The sequence below is a fragment of the Cyprinus carpio genome, chromosome B3, assembly GCF_018340385.1.
Source record: "Cyprinus carpio isolate SPL01 chromosome B3, ASM1834038v1, whole genome shotgun sequence".
NCBI lineage: Eukaryota > Metazoa > Chordata > Actinopteri > Cypriniformes > Cyprinidae > Cyprinus > Cyprinus carpio.
The window spans coordinates 29,036,923-29,056,068 of NC_056599.1; the positions used below are offsets into that span (position 1 = coordinate 29,036,923).

At 40.0% G+C, this 19,146-nt stretch overlaps 1 protein-coding gene across 1 annotated transcript in view; it reads left to right on the top strand.

Moving 5' to 3' along the window:
• The window catches only part of LOC109050277 (ubiquitin carboxyl-terminal hydrolase 43-like), a 73,798-nt gene that overhangs the window by 31,432 nt on the left and 23,220 nt on the right, over positions 1 to 19,146 (top strand). Inside the window, exons 4-7 of the mRNA XM_042720627.1 lie at positions 10,550 to 10,642; positions 12,335 to 12,470; positions 12,888 to 13,032; positions 16,807 to 16,975. Coding sequence (XP_042576561.1) covers positions 10,550 to 10,642; positions 12,335 to 12,470; positions 12,888 to 13,032; positions 16,807 to 16,975 — 543 coding nt within the window. The remainder of the gene's footprint in view (positions 1 to 10,549; positions 10,643 to 12,334; positions 12,471 to 12,887; positions 13,033 to 16,806; positions 16,976 to 19,146) is intronic.

Genomic DNA, 19,146 nt, shown 5'->3' on the forward strand with positions numbered 1-19,146 from the left:
CAAGAATATGTAGTTTTTGATGGTAACCAAACAGTTAATAGTAGCCATTGACTCCCATAGAATTGTTTTTTTTTTTCTTACTATGGAAGTTAATAGCTACCATCAACTGTTTCTTCAAAATATCTTCTATTGTGTTTGAGAGAAGGAAGAAACAACTTGAGGGCAAGTTAATGATGTGAACTATCCCTTTCAACTGTGATAAGAGAAAGTATTTTAACATTAAAAAGATCTACCACCTCATCCTAACACGCATATTCCCTCTAAATCTTCTTCTCGCTCCAGTAAGTAAAACATTTGTGAGCAGTTTTAGCAGATGCAGTTTTGCCCACTGCTTTCACTGCAGTTCTGGACTGACATGCGGACTGACAGTTTGTCACTCATCTTGCCTCGCTTAAGCTGTTACCTGTGTTCTCATTGTCGTTCTGAGATATCATTACATTACTTTATCCTTCTCTTTTGGCATCCACATCTCTGTTTTTCCCACCCTCCATCTGCTGCTAGCTGGTTAATTTGTTCATTTTACGTAAATTTTATGATGAGTCACTGACAACAGTCGAAAATTACTGTTTATCACCCAACTGCTGACAAAAAAGTTCTGCGCAAACACCTGGCCTGCAGTCCAGACATCAGCAAGCCTGAACACGCAACGTTGACATGAAACACTGATTAAATGTGTGACGCAGGCTGAACCTCTCGTTCGTGAGAAGTGTAATAAGAAGCTTCGAAAATTACAGCATACTAGCCATCTGCTCCTGAAGGAAGTAACTCATGTTTTTGCTGTACTTTCAATAAATATCTGCCACTTCATCTTAGTTTTGCTCAGTGGCCATTTAAACAAAAACACTGTAATGAGCCAATCAACTAAGAGACCACTCAGAATCCACCAGTACAGTGCAACAGTTGAAGATAGCAGTATTCTTAGCAGTAGCAGCCAGAGGATTAATAATACTGTAAACTAAACTAAATTACTATTATCACTCAAAATACTGTATTCTAAATGACATCATTATTACCTACTGTAAAGTTACAGTAGTAATTTAGCAAACAGATGTTATAAAATAATTTTGTAATACGTTTAGAGGGAGCTAGGGCTGATAACAATACAACCCTTACGAAAATTAATACCAAAAACCATGGGTATAGTTAAACCATCATAACCACAAATTAACCATGGTTTTGCTACACTAACCATAGTCTATCCATGAAATTAGTAGTAAAACTATGGTTGTAAATCAAAACAGACTGTAATCAATCCGCCAAAAAACATGGTTACTATATTTTGCTGTAATAAACCATGATTGATTTTGGTAAGAGAAAAATATGACTCATGATAATACAATAACACATTCAGTTTTAGGATTTTTCTGTAAAGATATTGTCATGACGTAATTATTCTTGTACTAATTTTGACATTTATGCAATTTAGAAAATATAGTTCCCCTTCAGGAACTCGAGTTGCATCCGAAAACGCTATGGGAACGCCCTTCAGCGTGACCGGCTCTGAATAACATGTGTAATCAGTCCCATGAATGGGCGAGACGTCATAGGCGGGTGACGTAGCAACCAGGAAGCTATAAAAGCACGTGAGGTGTAGCGAGCATCAGCTTTTTGTCATTCAGCGAAGCTCTGTGTGTGTGTGTCAGTCGCTATTTGTTTGTGAGTCTTATTTAGTGTTGTTTGTCCACTGATAAGCTCCATTATATCAAACTTCAGTCAAGTGAAGTTTTTTGGGCTAAAGCAGGCAGCGTTCAGGCTGTCCACGAGAGAAAAATATATTGGGGTAGGGACACACGCAGTGTGTTGTGTCTGCTTGAGAGCGAAGCACGCAGAATCAGCTCTCGAGAGAGATGACTGCCCGCGATGCGACCATCTGTTACTGCTTTGTTTCACTCTCAGAAGGCTCTCTTTGAGGAGGGAGCCTTCACTAGCCTTTCTCGCGGTGCCGGTCCTGCTTTCGCCGAGGCGGAGGAGTGGCTGTGCTCGCGGGTTTTGCGGGTTTGGGAAGCCCATGTTGCGGTCCTTCCCCCCGCAAAGAGAGGGCGCGACACTCCCCCTGTCTTTCTCTGAGGAGATTGACACGGAGGGCGCGATGAGCTCGCAGTTGCATAAACATCAGTTGCACAAACATCAGTTACACAAGCATATTATGCCTAATATTATAACGAGCAGCATTATTGAGGAGCGTAGCTCGCGCGGTCGGCTCTCGGGACCACACCAGACCATGTTTACTCATTTGGTTGTTTGGCTCCATTTAATAATGAGGAATTAAATGAGGCATTTGTCTGACTATGAGAAGTTACATATATCATTTTTGATTCTTGAAATGAATCTTACCACACCAGAACATGTATACTCATCTGGGTGTTTAGCTGCATTTAATTCTGAGGAATTAATTTCAGTATTTATCTGACTATGAGAAGTTAGATATATCACTTTCGGTTTTCGATATGAATTGTATCAGACCAGACCGTGTTTACTCGTCTGATTGTTTGATTGCATTTACTTTTAAGGAATATAATGACATTTATCTCACTTTGAGAAGTTAGATATACAGGAGCTCTTGGGATAAAAAAATTTGAGTAAGAACACATGTTTATCTCTCTTCCTCCGAGGAGGTTGAGGCGGTCAGCAGGGGCTGCTGGGCGGAGCAGTCCCAACCTATCGTGTTCAAGCTCCTCATTCTAGGGGTGTCACTTCTCGTACTCCGCAGAGTCTAGAGTCATAGTGGCGCTCCCAGGCCGAAGGCTTCAATTGGAAAGTGGTTCTGCGGACCGTCATTTTTGCTGGATAGCCTTCATCGTAACGTCCTGATGCCTAAGGCCTAGGACTTTTTGAGGATCTGCTCCCTCTGGTGAAGAGCGGTGTACTCCGCATTACATGGTGTCTATCCTGCATCCTACCAAGTGTGCTTCATTGGGTCCTGCCCCGAGCAGGCTCTGGTCGAGTCTTCCTGGCAGACGACGTGGGTCTGAGGACCGTCATTTTTAATAGGAGACTTCAGCTATGAGAGTCCTGATGCTGTGGCTCAGGACCTCGGAGGGCAGGCCCCTCTGGGGAGGAGCGGTGTACACCGCATTACACGGTGCCCGTCTCTCCTCAGTGCCCTCAGGAGATCGATCTGCCAACCCTGCCGGTGTTCCAGGGCGCAGTGGTCTCCGGGGAGCACTTCTTTCAGTTACTGCCCGGAAACGTAGCGGTGCTTAGAGGCTTGTGACCTCCACGGAGGTCTCTTGAGCAGCTAGTTCAGCTGCCCCCTGCTGGTTCACTGCATCAGGGCACTGAGCCAGCAGCTGTGATTACACCAGAGGTCAGTCTCGAGAGACTGGTTCCCTTAGTAGACTATTTGGCAGCGTGAAAACTACTGCCAAACATGTCTCAGTGGGTCCTGCACACTGTAGTGAGAGGTCACAGAATCCAGTTCGGTTCTCCTCTGCCTCAATTCAGCGGGGCTTTTTTCACCCTGGTGGGCCCCGAGCAGGCTCTGGTAATGGAACAGAAGTAGACACTCTCAGAGGACGGAGGCCATCGAGGTGATCCCTCCTCGCGTAGTGGTGTCCGGGTCCTACAGCCAGTACTTCACCGTTCCGAGGAAGGATGAAGGGTTGCGTCCTATTTTAGATCTGCGTCTTTGAACCGCTCAGTCAGGGGACTGAAGTTCAGCACGCTCGCACTCAAACAGGCGGTATCTCAGATCAAGTCTGAGGACTGGTGTCACAATCGATCTAGAAAGATGCATACTCCATCCTTCCCCATCATAGGAAGTTCCTGAAGTTGGCTTTTGGGGGCAAAAGCCTACTAATACCAGTTCGTCCTTTGGCCTTGCATTCTCACCCCACACTTTCACGACTCAAGCACATGGTGCGATGATTGGTTGATATTAGCTCAATCAGACTGGATGGCGGTTCGGCATCAAGATGTCGTTCTCGCTCACACGAAAGACCTGGGGTTAAGACTTAATGCCAAGAAAGGTGTGCTTTCTCCAGTACAGAGAACCACTTATCTGGGCATGGTGTGGGATTCGACCACGGTGCAGGCACAGATGTCTCCTGTTTGGATCGAGTCGATCTTCACCGCCGTCGCGAGAGTAAGAGAAGGCCGTCATTCACTGTCAAGCAGTTCTAGACTGCTGGGTCTGATGGCAGCTGCGTCCAACGTGATAACTCTTGGCCTGCTGTACATGAGACCCCTACAGTGGTGGCTCAAGACCAAGGGGTTCTGCCTGAGGGGAAACCCGCTTTGCATGCTCAAGGTCACGCAGGGGTCCTACGTGCCTTAGACATGTGGAGGAGATCTTGGTTCTTGTCTCAGGGCCCGGTGCTTGGAGCTCCTTGTCGCTGCGTGACGCTAGCGACGGATGCGTCCCTCACCGGCTGGGGTGCGGTCATGAGTGGCCACCCTGCCCGCAGTTTGTGGAGGCATATAAACTGCCTGGAGATGCTGGCCATGCTTCAAGCATTAAAACAATTTCTCCCAGACCTAAGAGGTTACCATGTGTTGGTGCGCACCGACAACACAACGGTGGTCTCTTATATCAACCACCAAGGGGTCTGTGCTCACGCCGTTTGTACAAACTAGCGTACCAGATCCTTGTGTGGTCCCAGGGCAAACTCCTCTTGCTGAGAGCAGTTCACATTCCTGGGCATCTGAATATGGGAGCAGACATCCTGTTGAGGCAGGGGCCGAGGCCTGGGGAATGGAGGCTTCACCCCGAGGTGGTGAAGCAGATATGGAGAATATTTGGTCAGGTGGATCTGTTTGCACCTTTGGTTCTTTCTGACTCATCCGGCTCCACTGGGGCTGGATGCCATGGTGCAGACTTGGCCGAGGCTTCGTCTGTACATTTTTCCCCCAATCGCTCTGCTCCCAGGAGTTCTGCTGAGAGTATGCTGGGACGGGGTCCGTCTTCTAATAGTAGCCCCGTTCAGGCAGGGCCGAGTATGTTTCTTGGATCTGATTTCTCTCATTGACGGCGCTCCATGGGAGATTCCCGTCAGGAGGGATCTCCTCTCACAGGCGGAGGGCATGATATTCCACCCCCGCCCGGGGCTATGGAAGTTATGGGTGTGGCCCCTGAGGGGGCACATCTCGTAGCTTCTGGTCTCTCAAACGAGGTTGCTGAGACCATCCTCCAATCCAGAACTCCCTCCACGAGGAAACTGTACTCCTTGAGGTGGAAACCTTTCACCTCCTAGTGCGAAGACTGCCAGCTCGACCCAGTTAATTGCCCAGTTGGTACAGTTCTGGAGTTCCTGCAGGCCCTTCTCTCTGGAGGGCTGACCCACTCCACCCTGAAGGTCTACGTGGCGGCCATTGCGGCCTAACGCGCCCCTCTTGGTGGCCATTCAGAGGGCAGACTCCCTCTGGTTACATGTTTCCTCTGCGGTGCGCTGAGGCTAAGGCCTCCGGCCACTCACATTTGTCAGATTTTATGGTCTAGATCTGCGAGCCACTCCAGGCTCTTCTGTTCTCTTGCCTTAGCTGTGCTCCTCATATACACACTAGGCAGGCATTTGCAAGTCTGGCGGCGTGGGCATTCTCGTTCCCATAGCGTTTTCGGACGCAGCTCGAGTTCCTGAAGGGGAACGTCCCAGGTTACGTATGTAACCATGGTTCCCCGAAGCGAACGAGACGCTGCGTCTCAAGGCCATACTTCTGGCATCCCTGCCAGAGCTTGCTTCATTCCTAGTAGCTGATGCTCGCTACACCTCACGTGCTTTTATAGCTTCCTGGTCGCTACATCACCCGCCTATGACATCTCGCCCATTCATGGGACTGATTACACATGTTATTCAGAGCCGGTCATGCTGAAGGGCGTTCCCATTCGTGCTTAGGGGGTTGCGTTTGGTTTTTTTGAGGGAACCATGGTAACATACGTAACCTGGGACGTTTTGTAAAATCTAGTATTTAAGTCAATTTAAGATAAAACAACAACACATGGTTATAATGTGATACTTTAAATTGAACTTATGTTATTGCAAACCGAACACAATGAGGTGGTTATTTTGCAACAAGGAGAAGACATTTCTGTTCATACCAGTAGATGGCTGATGGAAAAAGTGACAGAAAAAGAAAAAATGAGTGGGGAAAAAAATTTAAACACAGAAATAGAGATATTATGGAAAATGAGGAGAATGAAAAGGAAAATGGAAGTGAAGGTGCAGTTCAAGAGAGAACCTTGAATTATTTCGCATGGCCCCAGCCTAAGGTTTTAAACCTTTTTTTCCCAAATGTGATGGCCATACAAAAAAATAGGGTTGTCCCTGGTTTCAGAATTTGTATGGGATTGCCTAGATTAGTGTGAGATTTCCTGGACTGAAATTTTGTCCCAGTCCTGCCCTGTTCTACATGGTGGCTGTTCAGCCTTAGTGCATTCATTAGCAAACACAATTTTAAATGTTAGTTATTTTGTATTAATGTGTCAATATGACATGAGGTCCAGTTACAAGCATGACACTAAAACAGGTAGTAGTAATGGGTACTTTTTACTTAAGTACATGTCAGAGCCCATTAGATTACTTCATAAGACCAATAAAAAAAAAAAATCATTTTTAGTAATTGTTGGCCTCTGGAAAGTATGTTCATTTACTGTACATGTACTCAATACTTGGTAGGGGCTCCTTTTGCTTTAATTACTGCCTCAATTCGGCGTGGCATGGAGGTGATCAGTTTGTGGCACTGTTGAGGTGGTATGGAAGCCCAGGTTTCTTTGACAGCCTTCAGCTCATCTGCATTGTTTGGTCTCTTGTTTCTCATTTTCCTCTTGACAATACCCCATAGATTCTCTGTGGGGTTCAGGTCTGGTGAGTTTGCTGGCCAGTCAAGCACACCAACATCATGGTCATTTAACTAACTTTTGGTGCTTTGGCAGTGTGGGCAGGTAACAAATCCTGCTGGAAAATGAAATCATCATCTTCAAAAAGCTGGTCAGCACTCAGCAGAAGGAAGCATGAAGTGTTCCAAAATTTATTGGTAAACTGGTGCAGCGACTTTGGTTTTCAAAAAACACAATGGACCAACACCAGCAGATGACATTGCACCCCAAATCATCACAGTGTCAGACTCTGTCCCGTGTTTTGTGTGTGTTCCTGCTCCCTGATTGTTTGAGTTATTATTTAATTTGATCCCATGTGTGTTGAGATGTATTTTAATAATTGATCTTCATCGTTTAATTAGGTTATTTGTTTAAGTTGTGTTTTCAATTGATGTTTGTTGTTCTTCTTTCAAATGTCATCCCTGATGTACCTGTGTTCGTTGGCTCCTTGTTTCTTGAATAAACTCCATCGACGTATTCTCCTCGTCCCTTCCTGCCTGAGTGAACTGTGACAGAACAACAGACTGAACAGTAAGCTGAATTCCCTTTCCCCGTGTTTATTTTCCGTTTTTTTAAGTGTTTTGGTTTAGTTTTTCCGTGTGTTCCTCCACGTCCCCTACTGGAGGAAGGAGCCCGGTTTATCGCCGTGGCTCAGGCGAGCCCCGATCCAGTCAGTTATGCGAAGGCATTCGTGCTGCTCACCCTCAACAGCTCCCTCCAGGGGGAAACGCTTGTGACACTGTTCCGGATCGGGATAACATACCATCGTCCTGCGGAGCTCCCAGACACAACCAACCTTGACTGGAAGGAGGCAGTCATCCGGTGTCTGGAGAGCCTCCGGTCCTGATTCGGAACCCCTCAGCCGGCAGTTCCTGAGCCCAATCAGCCGGCCATGACAAGGTCAAGCCCACCGCCTTTCGCGGCTCACCCAAGCAGTTAATATGGCAAGCCCATTGAACATTAATATGGCAAGCCAACCGAACATTAATATGGCAAGCCCGCCAAATGGTAATCCATCCCCAGAGCTCGCTCCAGTGTCGGCTCCAGCTCCTAAACTCACTCCAGTACCAGCTCCTCGAAAGTGCTTTGCTGTGCCTGCTCCTCAAGAGCACCAGCTGGTGCCAGCACCACGTAAGCGCATACCCGGTCCCTAGTTAAGCCCTTCTTTCTTGAATAAACTCCATCGAAGTGTTCTCCAGTGTTTCCTCGTCCCTTCCTGCCCGAGTGAACCATGACACACAGACTGTGGAAACTTAACACTGGACTTCAAGCAACTTGGGCTATGAGCTTCTCCACCCTTCCTCCAGATTCTAGGACCTTGGTTTCCATATGAAATACAAAACTTGCTCTCATCTGAAAAGAGGACTTTGGACCACTGGGCAACAGTCCAGTTCTTCTCCTTAGCCCAGGTAAGATGCCTCAGACGTTGTCTGTGGTTTAGGAGTGGCTTTACAAGAGGAATACGACAACTGTCGCCAAATTCCTTGACATGTCTATGTTTGTTGGCTCTTGATGCCTTGACCCCAGCCTCAGTCCATTCCTTGTGAAGTTCACTCAAATTCTTGAATCGATTTTGCTTGACAATCCTCATAAGGCTGTGGATCTCTCAGTTGGTTGTGCATCTTTTTCTTCCACACTTTTTCCTTCCACTCAACTTTCTGTTAACATGCTTGGATACAGCACTCTGTGAACAGCCAGCTTCTTTGGCAATGAATGTTTGTGGCTTACCCTCCTTGTGGAGTGTGTCAGTGATTGTCTTCTGGACAACTGTCAGACCAGCAGTCTTCCCCATGATTGTGTAGCCTAGTGAAGCAAACTGAGAGACCATTTTGAAGGCTCAGGAAACCTTTGCATGTGTTTTGAGTTGATTAGCTGATTGGCATGTCTCCATATTGTAATTTGTTGAGATAGTGAATTGGTGGGTTTTTGTTAAATGTGGGCCAAAATCATCACAGTTAAAAGAACCAAAGACTCAAACTACTTCAGTCTGTGTGCATTGAATTTATTTAATACACAAGTTTCACAATTTGAGTTGAATTACTGAAATGAACTTTTTCCACGACATTCTAATTTATTGAGATGCAGCTGTATATTGATGTTAGTAAAGTTTGTAGAGTCAAAGTGATTCAAACGTTATAAATTGTTCCCATTTTCTCAGTGTGATAATGGTGCACTTGGGAAATTCTCTTTGTTTATGTTGACTGTCTCGAGAAATAATCCATTTGATGACCTCTTGTCTGGGAAGTTTATTATCGTAGGCCACTTTGTGTTAATTAAACATTTGCATATTCTTCATCTATAATGAAGCACTCAGTTATTTTGAGACATCCCTGCGGTTCAAGGAAAAGTGTGTTGTGAACTGGTATGTTAAATTTCCACTTAGATTTGGCAAATACAGTGGCAGGGTTCTTATTCAGCCCCATTAAAAAAAATACAGAAAAAAACAATGACACTTGGTTCTGATGCGAACAGTACACTGTACTGAATGGAAGTACAGATGACTGTTATGAGCTGAATCTTTAATGTATCAAACATACATCCTCAATATGGAACTTCATACAAACATACTACTCTCACTATTTCTGACATAGAAATTAAAAAGCAGTAAGAGTCACATGCTAGTATGCAGCAACAGACCGGCCTGTATAGTCCAACTCCCAATTAAATGCCTCTTGTCAGCTGGATATTTTTAGTGAATTAAAAACATACAGAACAAATTATCCTCATGAATTGGTTCTCCTTAATTATACAGCTTAAATAATGTACTCCAACCAGTTTCCAAAAGAATGATTCTTTTTAGTCAACCAAACACAAACTACAGTTAAGGATTGTGATTATCGGATTGCTTTTATACACCTTTTAAACAGTGAGAAGTCATTTAAAAAGTCTGTGTATGTGCACCCCTTGTAAGAATTTTAAGTGTGTTTATTATAAAAACTTATCTCCTCATTGTTTCTTTTTGATGATAACAACACAAGATTTTAAATTATAGTGACTGAGATCATTTGGGTTCTTATACCTGCAGATTTACTATCCACACAGACTTGGATCAGGTTCTCTTATTCTGTGTAAGTGGAGTGCTGTTGCTGCATTGTTTGTCTTCTGCAGTAAGACATATGTGGGCGAACTGCAGCCGAAGAGCTCAGTTAAAATGCTGAAGTCTCTACATAACACTCTGACAGCTGCCGGAAATGAACAGGGCTTTCCTTAATACTCTAAAAATATCTCTAGTCACCTCTTTATTTGTTTCTCCACAACACTGACCTGGCAAGTGCTAGCAGGGAGAAGTATTGTTTAAATTAACAAGGCATTAGTATTTATGAGTGTTGGAGATATTCTAAGAAGAATAGACAGACAGACGGATAGATGGATAGATAGATAGATAGATAGATGCTTCCTCATCAAAGCCATTCTAAATAAGTCTATGTAGTGAGTTTGAAATCATTCTGTAAATGAGTGGCAAGGATGATGCAAAAAACTGCAATTGTGATTTTTGTGAGCATCAGTTTCCGTAGCTACAACAATTATTCTTCCCAAGAGATGTTCTGTGCTTCCTCTTCCCTGTGACATCACTTCCTCTTCCACTGAACTTCCCTAGAGGCTCATTCATGCAATACAATGGCTAATACTGTAGCTTGATTGTTTGTGTGTTTAATATATAATATTTGTATATATTTGCTTTTCTGCTACTCTTTTTGTTGCTGTTTAACCATCTTTTTTCCCACTCTTTTTTTCCAGGTCATCCCTGACATGCCCACATTGTCTTAAGCAGAGCAACACGTTTGATCCTTTTCTGTGCATTTCCCTCCCTATTCCTCTAAGACAGACGAGGTGAGTACAGTTGTACCAAACTGAAGCCTTTTTGAAGTTGTTGATTCATGCAAAAATGTAATTGTTTTCCTTGCTGTGGTTGTATTCTAACATTTTTGCCTCTCTCTGTACTCAAAAACAATGAAGCATTCAAACCAACAGCAGCAGATGGATTGCCGGGGAAATCCTTTTTTTGGAGGAAATGAACACCCTCATGTTCTCAATTGCACAACTATTGTCCCACACATGATATAATGTATAATGTTTCTGTATATACATGTACAAACCAGCTTTGCATTGATATATGGTAATACTGGTTATACTGGTTATGAGAGATGAACCCGGTATGAAATTTTATACTGGTTTGAAGGAAGTTTGAAACTTGTATATCCTAATGAATACAGTAGGCTTAAATAATAAAGGGCACCTAAAGCACATCTTACAGTTGTACACAACTGTATATAGCAATATTAACCTAAACATTTACCCAAAATCGGAATAGTTAACCCAAAATTGAATTATTCTCATAATTTACTTTTTGAAATGACTTATTACTGCAAAATATATGAACTGTTGTTCTCCTTAGTAGATGCAAACCAGGGTCTGTCAAGCTCCAAAAAAGCACTGTAAATCATCATTAAAAAAAAGTAGTTAATAAGACTTATGCGCTGTGAGGAACAGACTGAAACTGAAGTCTATGCACTGAAAATCTATTCACTTTCACTAGCTTCAGCTTGGACATTCTGATATATTTTTCTTTTTGTGTGTTCCAAGAAATAAAGGGAGTCATACAGGTTTTTATGATGGTACTATCTTCATTTTTAGTTGAACTATTCCTTTAGGTCAGAACACATGACCAGTTAAAAGGAAAGTAAACTGTTTGAGGTGTGGCACTTTTTACATGACCGATTGCCTTATTTCTTCCGGCAATTCATTCAGCGTTTACCCCAACGCCACCCTTATTCACAGTAGTTTATGTCTGAGAAGGGCGTTTTCAGGCTTTAGGTCATATATCAGCAGGGTTATAATAGTGGAGGAAAACTAGATGACAGTGTAAATAATGATACAACAGTAGATGGTGTCACTTTGGAGGAGATGACATCACTGAGACTATAAGAGCTATAAAGAGTTCAAAAGTTTGGGGTCAGTTATATTTTTTATATAAAAGAAATTGCTACTTTTATTCAGCAAAAAGGCTTTAATTAATCAAAAGTGACAGGAAAGATAAACATTTATATTGTTACAAAAGATTTCAGTTTCAAGTAAATATGGTTCTTTTTAAATCATGAAAGAAGAAAATGTTTTCAAGATTCATAATAAGAAATCAGCATATTCAAATGATTTCTGAAGGATCATGTGACACTGAAGATTGGAGTAATGATGCTGAAAATACAACTGTCATCACAGCAACAAACTACATTTTAACAGAGAAATAGAAAGCAGTTAGAAAGCAGTATAAGAGTATAAGAAAAATTAATTCAAGACTTTTTTTTGGTTGTTTGTGTTTTTTGTTCGGTCAGTATACAGATACGTAAGTTAGTTAGTGACCAATCAGATTCATTCTTTAGACACACCCACCTGCTTAAGCCACACCCACTAGCTTTTGTAGCCCTTTAAAGAGATTTCAAGATGCCCTTTATTGCTATCAGTAACATTTTAAATGTAAAATCTGCTTTTAGATCATAAAGGATGGGTTTTCTTCTCTCTCTGCAGACCAGTGTGTGTGACTTTGGTGTTTAGCAGTAAAGGGCAGCGGTATCTGAGAGTGGGGCTCGCTGTGCCTCTCTTTGGCTCTTTGGCATGTCTGCGCCGGATGGTGGCAGATGAGGGCAAGATCTCTCCCGATCAGGTGACAGGTGCACACAGCATCACACAGACAGACCTCATGTCTGCACACAATATATCACCTGACCAAATCTCCTGCATTGCTACAGTGATCGTGTCAGATGGTGATACTGTGGGACTTTGATATATGCCATGATACTGAAAGATTATCATAATCATTTGCTATGGTATTTGCATGATATATGGAAGAATCAGAGGATTATTTTATAGTAAGTTATTATTTTAATGCCTAAAATGTAACAGATATTATTGGTATCACCGGTAATAAACGTGAATTGATTGATAAGCTTGATAAATCAAACGTTAGATGTGTTTCAAATATAAAAATGCAATTTTATCTTTAATAATAATAATAATAATAATAATAATAACTGCAATAATTGAATCATTTTATTCAGTTTATAATTATCTGCACTTCTAGGTCATATTGGCAGAGGTCTACACAACTGGTTTCCAGCGCTCGTTCTTTGATGACGATGACTTGACCAGCATAGCAGAGAGTGACATCATCTATGCCTTCCAAGCTCCGCCCCTTTACATCAGGGGTGGATCTGCACGAATCTCAGGTAAATGTAACCAACTGTAGAGGATGTTTTTCAGGATTATAGCCAACTTTTAGAAAGGTTTTAATACCATCCCTATCCAAATATAAAGCCATATTCAGACGGGACTAGTTTTACAAGGGGTCGTTAGAGAAATTTGTGTTTCACAGACGTACTTGGCGATTATTATAGCCAACTTTTAGAACTCTGTAATAATTCCAGAGCAAATTACCTACTGTTTTTCAGCGAACTCCATGATCATCTGAGAAAACGAATCCCGTCTGAATGCAAATGTCTGTGATTGCCAACAATATTTTTTTCACAATTCATGATTGCTATGTATTTTTTTTTCACAATTCATTTCTTTCTGTTTTGGCCAGCGTGAATTAACGTAGATGCTCTTACAGCGCGAAATCAAGAGTCAGATGACGTAAACTGTTAAGACTGGCTACTGAATTGGTACATGGAAATCGCAGACGTCAGGTGATAAGAATCGAAACTCAAACGTAGTTTAGAAAACTAGTCCCATCTGAATAGGGCTTAAGACTTGTGTTTCTGACTGAAATTGGGGGTATGGATTTAGAATGGATTAAAGTACTCTATGCAGTAAATTCCTCAGGGATTGCCTGAACATAGGCCATGATTTTTAAAGTGTGGCCAAGTCTGTGTTCACCAGGGTTGGGCCGAAATTACAACAGGCACACTTTCTGTTCATGAAATGTCATTGTAATGTGCTGATTTGCTGCTCAAGAAACATTATTATCAATGTTGAAAACAGTTGTGCTGACTAATATTGCTGTAGAAACTTGGCATCACATGATAGAAGGAGTAATCTTACAGAGTTACAAATATATGTAGCAAAATTCTACAGTCATGCAAACATGCTGCAACATGGTGTAGCTATTTAAATTATGACTAATGATACATTTTTTAACTAAATATTATTTCTATTTTTTTTTTTTAATTTTTAAATATTTCTAATGAAACGTAATTTTCTTAACTCAAAGCAATCAACACAGACATAAAAAATGTACATTTTACTATAGTGTCATAAAACACATTTTTCAATATAACTACAAAATACAAAATTTGGGCAAAATTAGAGCATCAAATTTGAATGATGCATTTTGCCTCCTTTATTCTGAAGTTCCTTAAAGGGATAGTTCACCCAAAAATTAAAAATCTGTCACCATTTACTCACCCTCAAGTTGTTCCAAACCTATATGAGTTTCTTCCTTCACAAGAGAAGAAATGTTGAAGAACGTTAGTAACCAAACAGCTGATGCAATCAAAGTAGCCTTTGACTTCCATAGAATTTTTTTTCCATTACATGAAAGTTAATAGCTACCGTCAACTGTTTGGTTGCAAACATTCTTGCCAAACAATGGTTACCAACATGACAAAATTTACAAAATTCATTTTTGGGTAAACTATCCCTTTAATTCTGAATGAAGCACAACAACTCTGAAGTTCACAATACAGTCAGCACTACAGCTCTGATAACACACTCTTTAAATGAAGCAATACTTTAACAGGGCGTATTATATATGCATTTAGGGCTGCAACAAACTATTATTTTGATAATCGGTTTATTTAATGATTAATTGACTATTATAATTAATCATCAATTATGGTCAGTTCATCATCAATTATTTAGTTTGCACTCCGACATGCTCTCATAAGCACCAAGTGTGTCTTCTTCCATTGGATTGCATACATGAGTGTTGAATTACAGTCTCCACAGTAGAGATCTGTGGAGAGGAGAGGTGTTTAATTAACAATCTGACAGTGTTACTTTTGAGTGATAACCTCAAATGGATTCAGTGGGGTTCATCAAGTGACAGGAAAGAAGAGAAACTGCATGAGTATAGCCACTTAAATCAGCTCAGGTCACACCTTTCCATTCTTCATTTTGAAAACCAGATATGAAAAGACCTTGAGACGGAATGCTGGGAAGCACAGCTGTCCTGATGTTCAGCCATAAAAGTGTCCCTTCTTGATTAAAAAGCCAGCCAGTAGTCCATCTGTCCCTGATGGCACATATGACCTTCGAGAATGTGTAACGGTCTTTGCTAATCGTCATCGTCAAGTTGATTTGCCATTAATCGTGAAGTCATAGGCCAGTATTTATGCAAATGAGAGTGAATGATTGACAGGAGCTTTGTCAGATAGTAGCTAGACCGACTATGACATTAAGATCCAGAGAGAATTACTTATTTTTCTCATTATATACTAACGAACGGACCAGGTTTCAAAGTGCATGATGCAATGTGTGCTTTACTAATGTATCTGTTTGCTATTTTTTAAGTAATTGACATGAATATACACTACTGTTTAAAGTTTGCTGCTAGAGTATGATTATTAAATGTAAAAAATAACAATAATAATAATAATAATAATAATAAAAATAAAAAGTTTTCTTGCACTCACTAAGGATGCATTTATTTGATCAAAATGCATTGAAATCAGTAAAATTGTGGAATATTATTACAGTTTAAAGTAACTGTTTTCTATTTGAATATGTTTAAAAATGTCATTTATTTCTGTGATGGCAAAGCTGAATTTTCAGCATCATTACTCCAATCCTCAAAGTCCCGTGATCTTTAAAAAATCATTCCTAATATACTGATTTTCTGCTCAAGAAACATTATCAATATTGAAAACAGTTGTGATGCATTGCTGTAAAAACTGATACTTTTTACAGGATCTTTAATGAACAGAAAGCTCAAAAGAATAGTATTAGTTATGTAACATTTGTAAAATGTATTATAAATGTCTTTACAGTCATTTTTGATCAGTTTAATGCACTGAAAGTATTAATTTAATTCAATATAAAATAAAATAAAATTGGCCCAAACTATTTAACAGCAGTTTATAGTGTATCATGGTACTGACATGGTACATATCCAACAATATGGTACACAAATGCAAGGCAGTTTGGGGTACTTTTTGTTAGTAGATATTTTGGTTTAGTAGTGCTTTAAATTTAAATGATTAAAGCTGTAAAGTGTTAAAGTGCTAAATTAATGTAGTTAATCGACTGTCTCAATTTAATGTGCCGAGAAAACTTTCTCCGAAGTAAATTCTCCTAAAAAAAAGCACATCTATGCACATCCAGACCAGCCCACACACAACAACACTGGCTCAGCCAATAGCAATAGAGTCTGAGGCGGGAGTATTTGTTTGTCCAATAAGGAGCATCTTTTAAACCATTTCAAAGTCATGTGTGTGTTGATGTTCAAGGTGCAGAAATAACAGACTTTTAATGCTGTCACCTTGAAGATATGAGGCTCTTCTGTCCCTGATAAATTCAACTGGGTGACTTTTGGAAAATAAATTGTATACTAGTCTTTGGCCTTTTTGGGGGTAGTTTGTTCTGGGTACTTAATTAATGGCTGCTGCCCAGTCTTACTTTATTTGGAAGAAAACATCTGAAAGCTTGACGTCCATTTAGTGTGTGTGTGTGTGTGTGTGTGTGTGTGTGTGTGTGTGTGTGTGTGTGTGTGTGTGTGTGTGTGTGTGTGTGTGTGTGTGTGTGAAGGCTGGCGTCAGATCATACACCCCACTGTGTTCAGTCTGCTGTCTGCTGTGCTCTATTTGCATGTCTCCATCTGTCTCTCTCTCTCTCTCTGTCACTCTCTTCCTCTCTTTATCCATGCATATGTCACCTTGTTTTGTCATACAATAAAATTTGACATTATTCGGCTATATGGAGGCACAGACAATAAATCTGCCTGCAGATTAGGCGTGTTCAGAGGTGACCTCTACCTCTCTTTGGTTCTCCCTCTCTCATCCTAGGTTTGCACCACAGTCTTCCGTCCTCTCCGTACACCTCGTCTGGGCCGGAGGGTCACAGACTGGCTGCATCTGGAGCGCTGTCCTCTGAGTTTCTGAACCAGGCCGACGGGATGGGGAAGATCTTGCTGCTGGTGTGTAATGCAGCCGGAGCAGGACAGCAGGCAGTGAGGTACCCTTAAAAATTATGACTTTTTTGAATGGTAACTAAACAGCTGTAGGTTGAACTTTATTTAGGGGTCTTCAGAGTTAAGAGATTTTTTTTTTTTTTTGTCTTATTGGTGTTAAGAGTTAAGAGATTTTTTGTGTTGGATTGTTTACTTTTAATTTATTAGGTTTAGAAAAGTTTATTGTGAGTAATTTGGATTTTTTTTTTTTTTTTTGTCTTACGGTGAAAAAAAGTATTCTGACTAAAATGGCTAATAATGACAAGAAAATGCAAATTTAAACCAAATACTTGAAGTTTTTATCTATTAATTTTATGTATCAACATACTATAATAAAAAATTATAGTGACACTATTGCAATACAATGTTGGGAAATCTTTAAGCTTTAGTTTTTTAATTATTTGTGCATTTCAGTATGTTCTTACAGAAAGAATCATATTCACGACACAATCTGACTAGTTTGTAACTTAGTTGAAGTTCACATTTTTTTGTATTTTTGTGCAGATGTAAGATGTATTATTACTGTTATGTTGTGTATAAAGTTCAGTTATAATATATTAGCAAATAAAATAAAATTATATATTATAAAATATATTTATAATTATATAATACTCTTCAAAAGTTTGGGGAAAGCAAGATTTTTTATGTTTTTTTTTTTTAGTGCTGTCAAAGGCGATTATTCGTAAAAAATAAAAGTTTGTTTGCATAATATGCGTGTGTTCTGTGTATATTTATTATGTATATATATAAATACACACATATAGTATATATTTTGAAGATATTTACTTGTATTTATGTCTATATTTATATTCATATAATTTATATTATAAATGTCATGGTCCGTGTGGAGAAATGAGGCGAGGACTCAAGATGCAGGAAGAAATTAGTGATGTTCGGTTCTTGAACGAATCATTCTTTTAAGCCGATTCTAAAGTTTGCTGAGGATTACCAAAGATTCTGTTAAGTGAGTCGACTCACTCATGAGTTGATACTGTTCAAGCCTGAGGCGCGTACTGGAAATATGCTTATTATGACTGTTATTAATATAAATTTTGTTTTAGGATTCAAATTCTTTTTTGTTTAGTGATGTAAATAAATTTTACAATAGTTTATTGTGCATGCATATTATATTTAAAGTTGCTTAAGCGAAATCAAGGAGTTTATAAGACTGGTTTATTCATTCTTTATATAGACATGTAGAACATATCCGCATTTGTGCATCAATGTCTGAAATATGTGCTGTAGGTGTGAAACTCTTAGGAATCTTATCCAAGTTGTAAGCTAGTCCAGTGGTTCCCAACCCTGGTCCTTGGGGCACCCCAGCACTGCACATTTTGCATTTTTCCCTCCTCTGACACACCAATTTCAGGTCTTGGAGACAAAAGACAGGAGAAAACCTGGCACCAAACAAACACACCACAAGCCATGTTCTCACACAAAAGCACAGTAAAGACTTACCATAAATAAATATATTTAATATATAAACATAACATATTTTTCTGAAATGTATACGTGTGTGTGTATTTATATATACATAATAAATATACACAGCACACATACATGTATTATGTAAACAAAAACTTTTATTTTGGATGTGATTCATCACGATTAGTCATTTGACAGCACTAGTTTTTTTTACAAGCACTAGTTTTTTTTTCTTATGTTCACCAAGGATGCATTTATTTGATCAAACATATAGTAAAAATAGTAATATTGTGAAATGTTAATTTAGTGTGAAATCACTGTTTTCTATTTGAATATATTTAAATATAATTTATTCCTGTGATTCAAAGCTGAATTTTCAGCATCATTACTGCAGTCTTCAGTGTCACATGATACTTCAGAAATCTTTCTAATATGATGATTTGAAGTTCAAGAACATTTATTGTTATTATTATTATTATTATTAGTGTTGAAAACAGTTGTGCTGCTTAATATTTTTGTGGAAAAATGCATTTTTTAAAATCAGGATATTTTGAAAAACAGAAAGTTATTTGAAAAATAAATTTTTATAACATTATTAAAGTATGTACTGTCTGTTTTGATTATATTAATGCATCCTTGCTGAATAAACGGGGGGGGGGGGGGGGGGGGTGCAGGAGAAAAAACCTGACTAGATTAACACTAGTATGTGGAGATTAGCCAATCATAAGTCTATTTACAAAAAAGTCTTAAA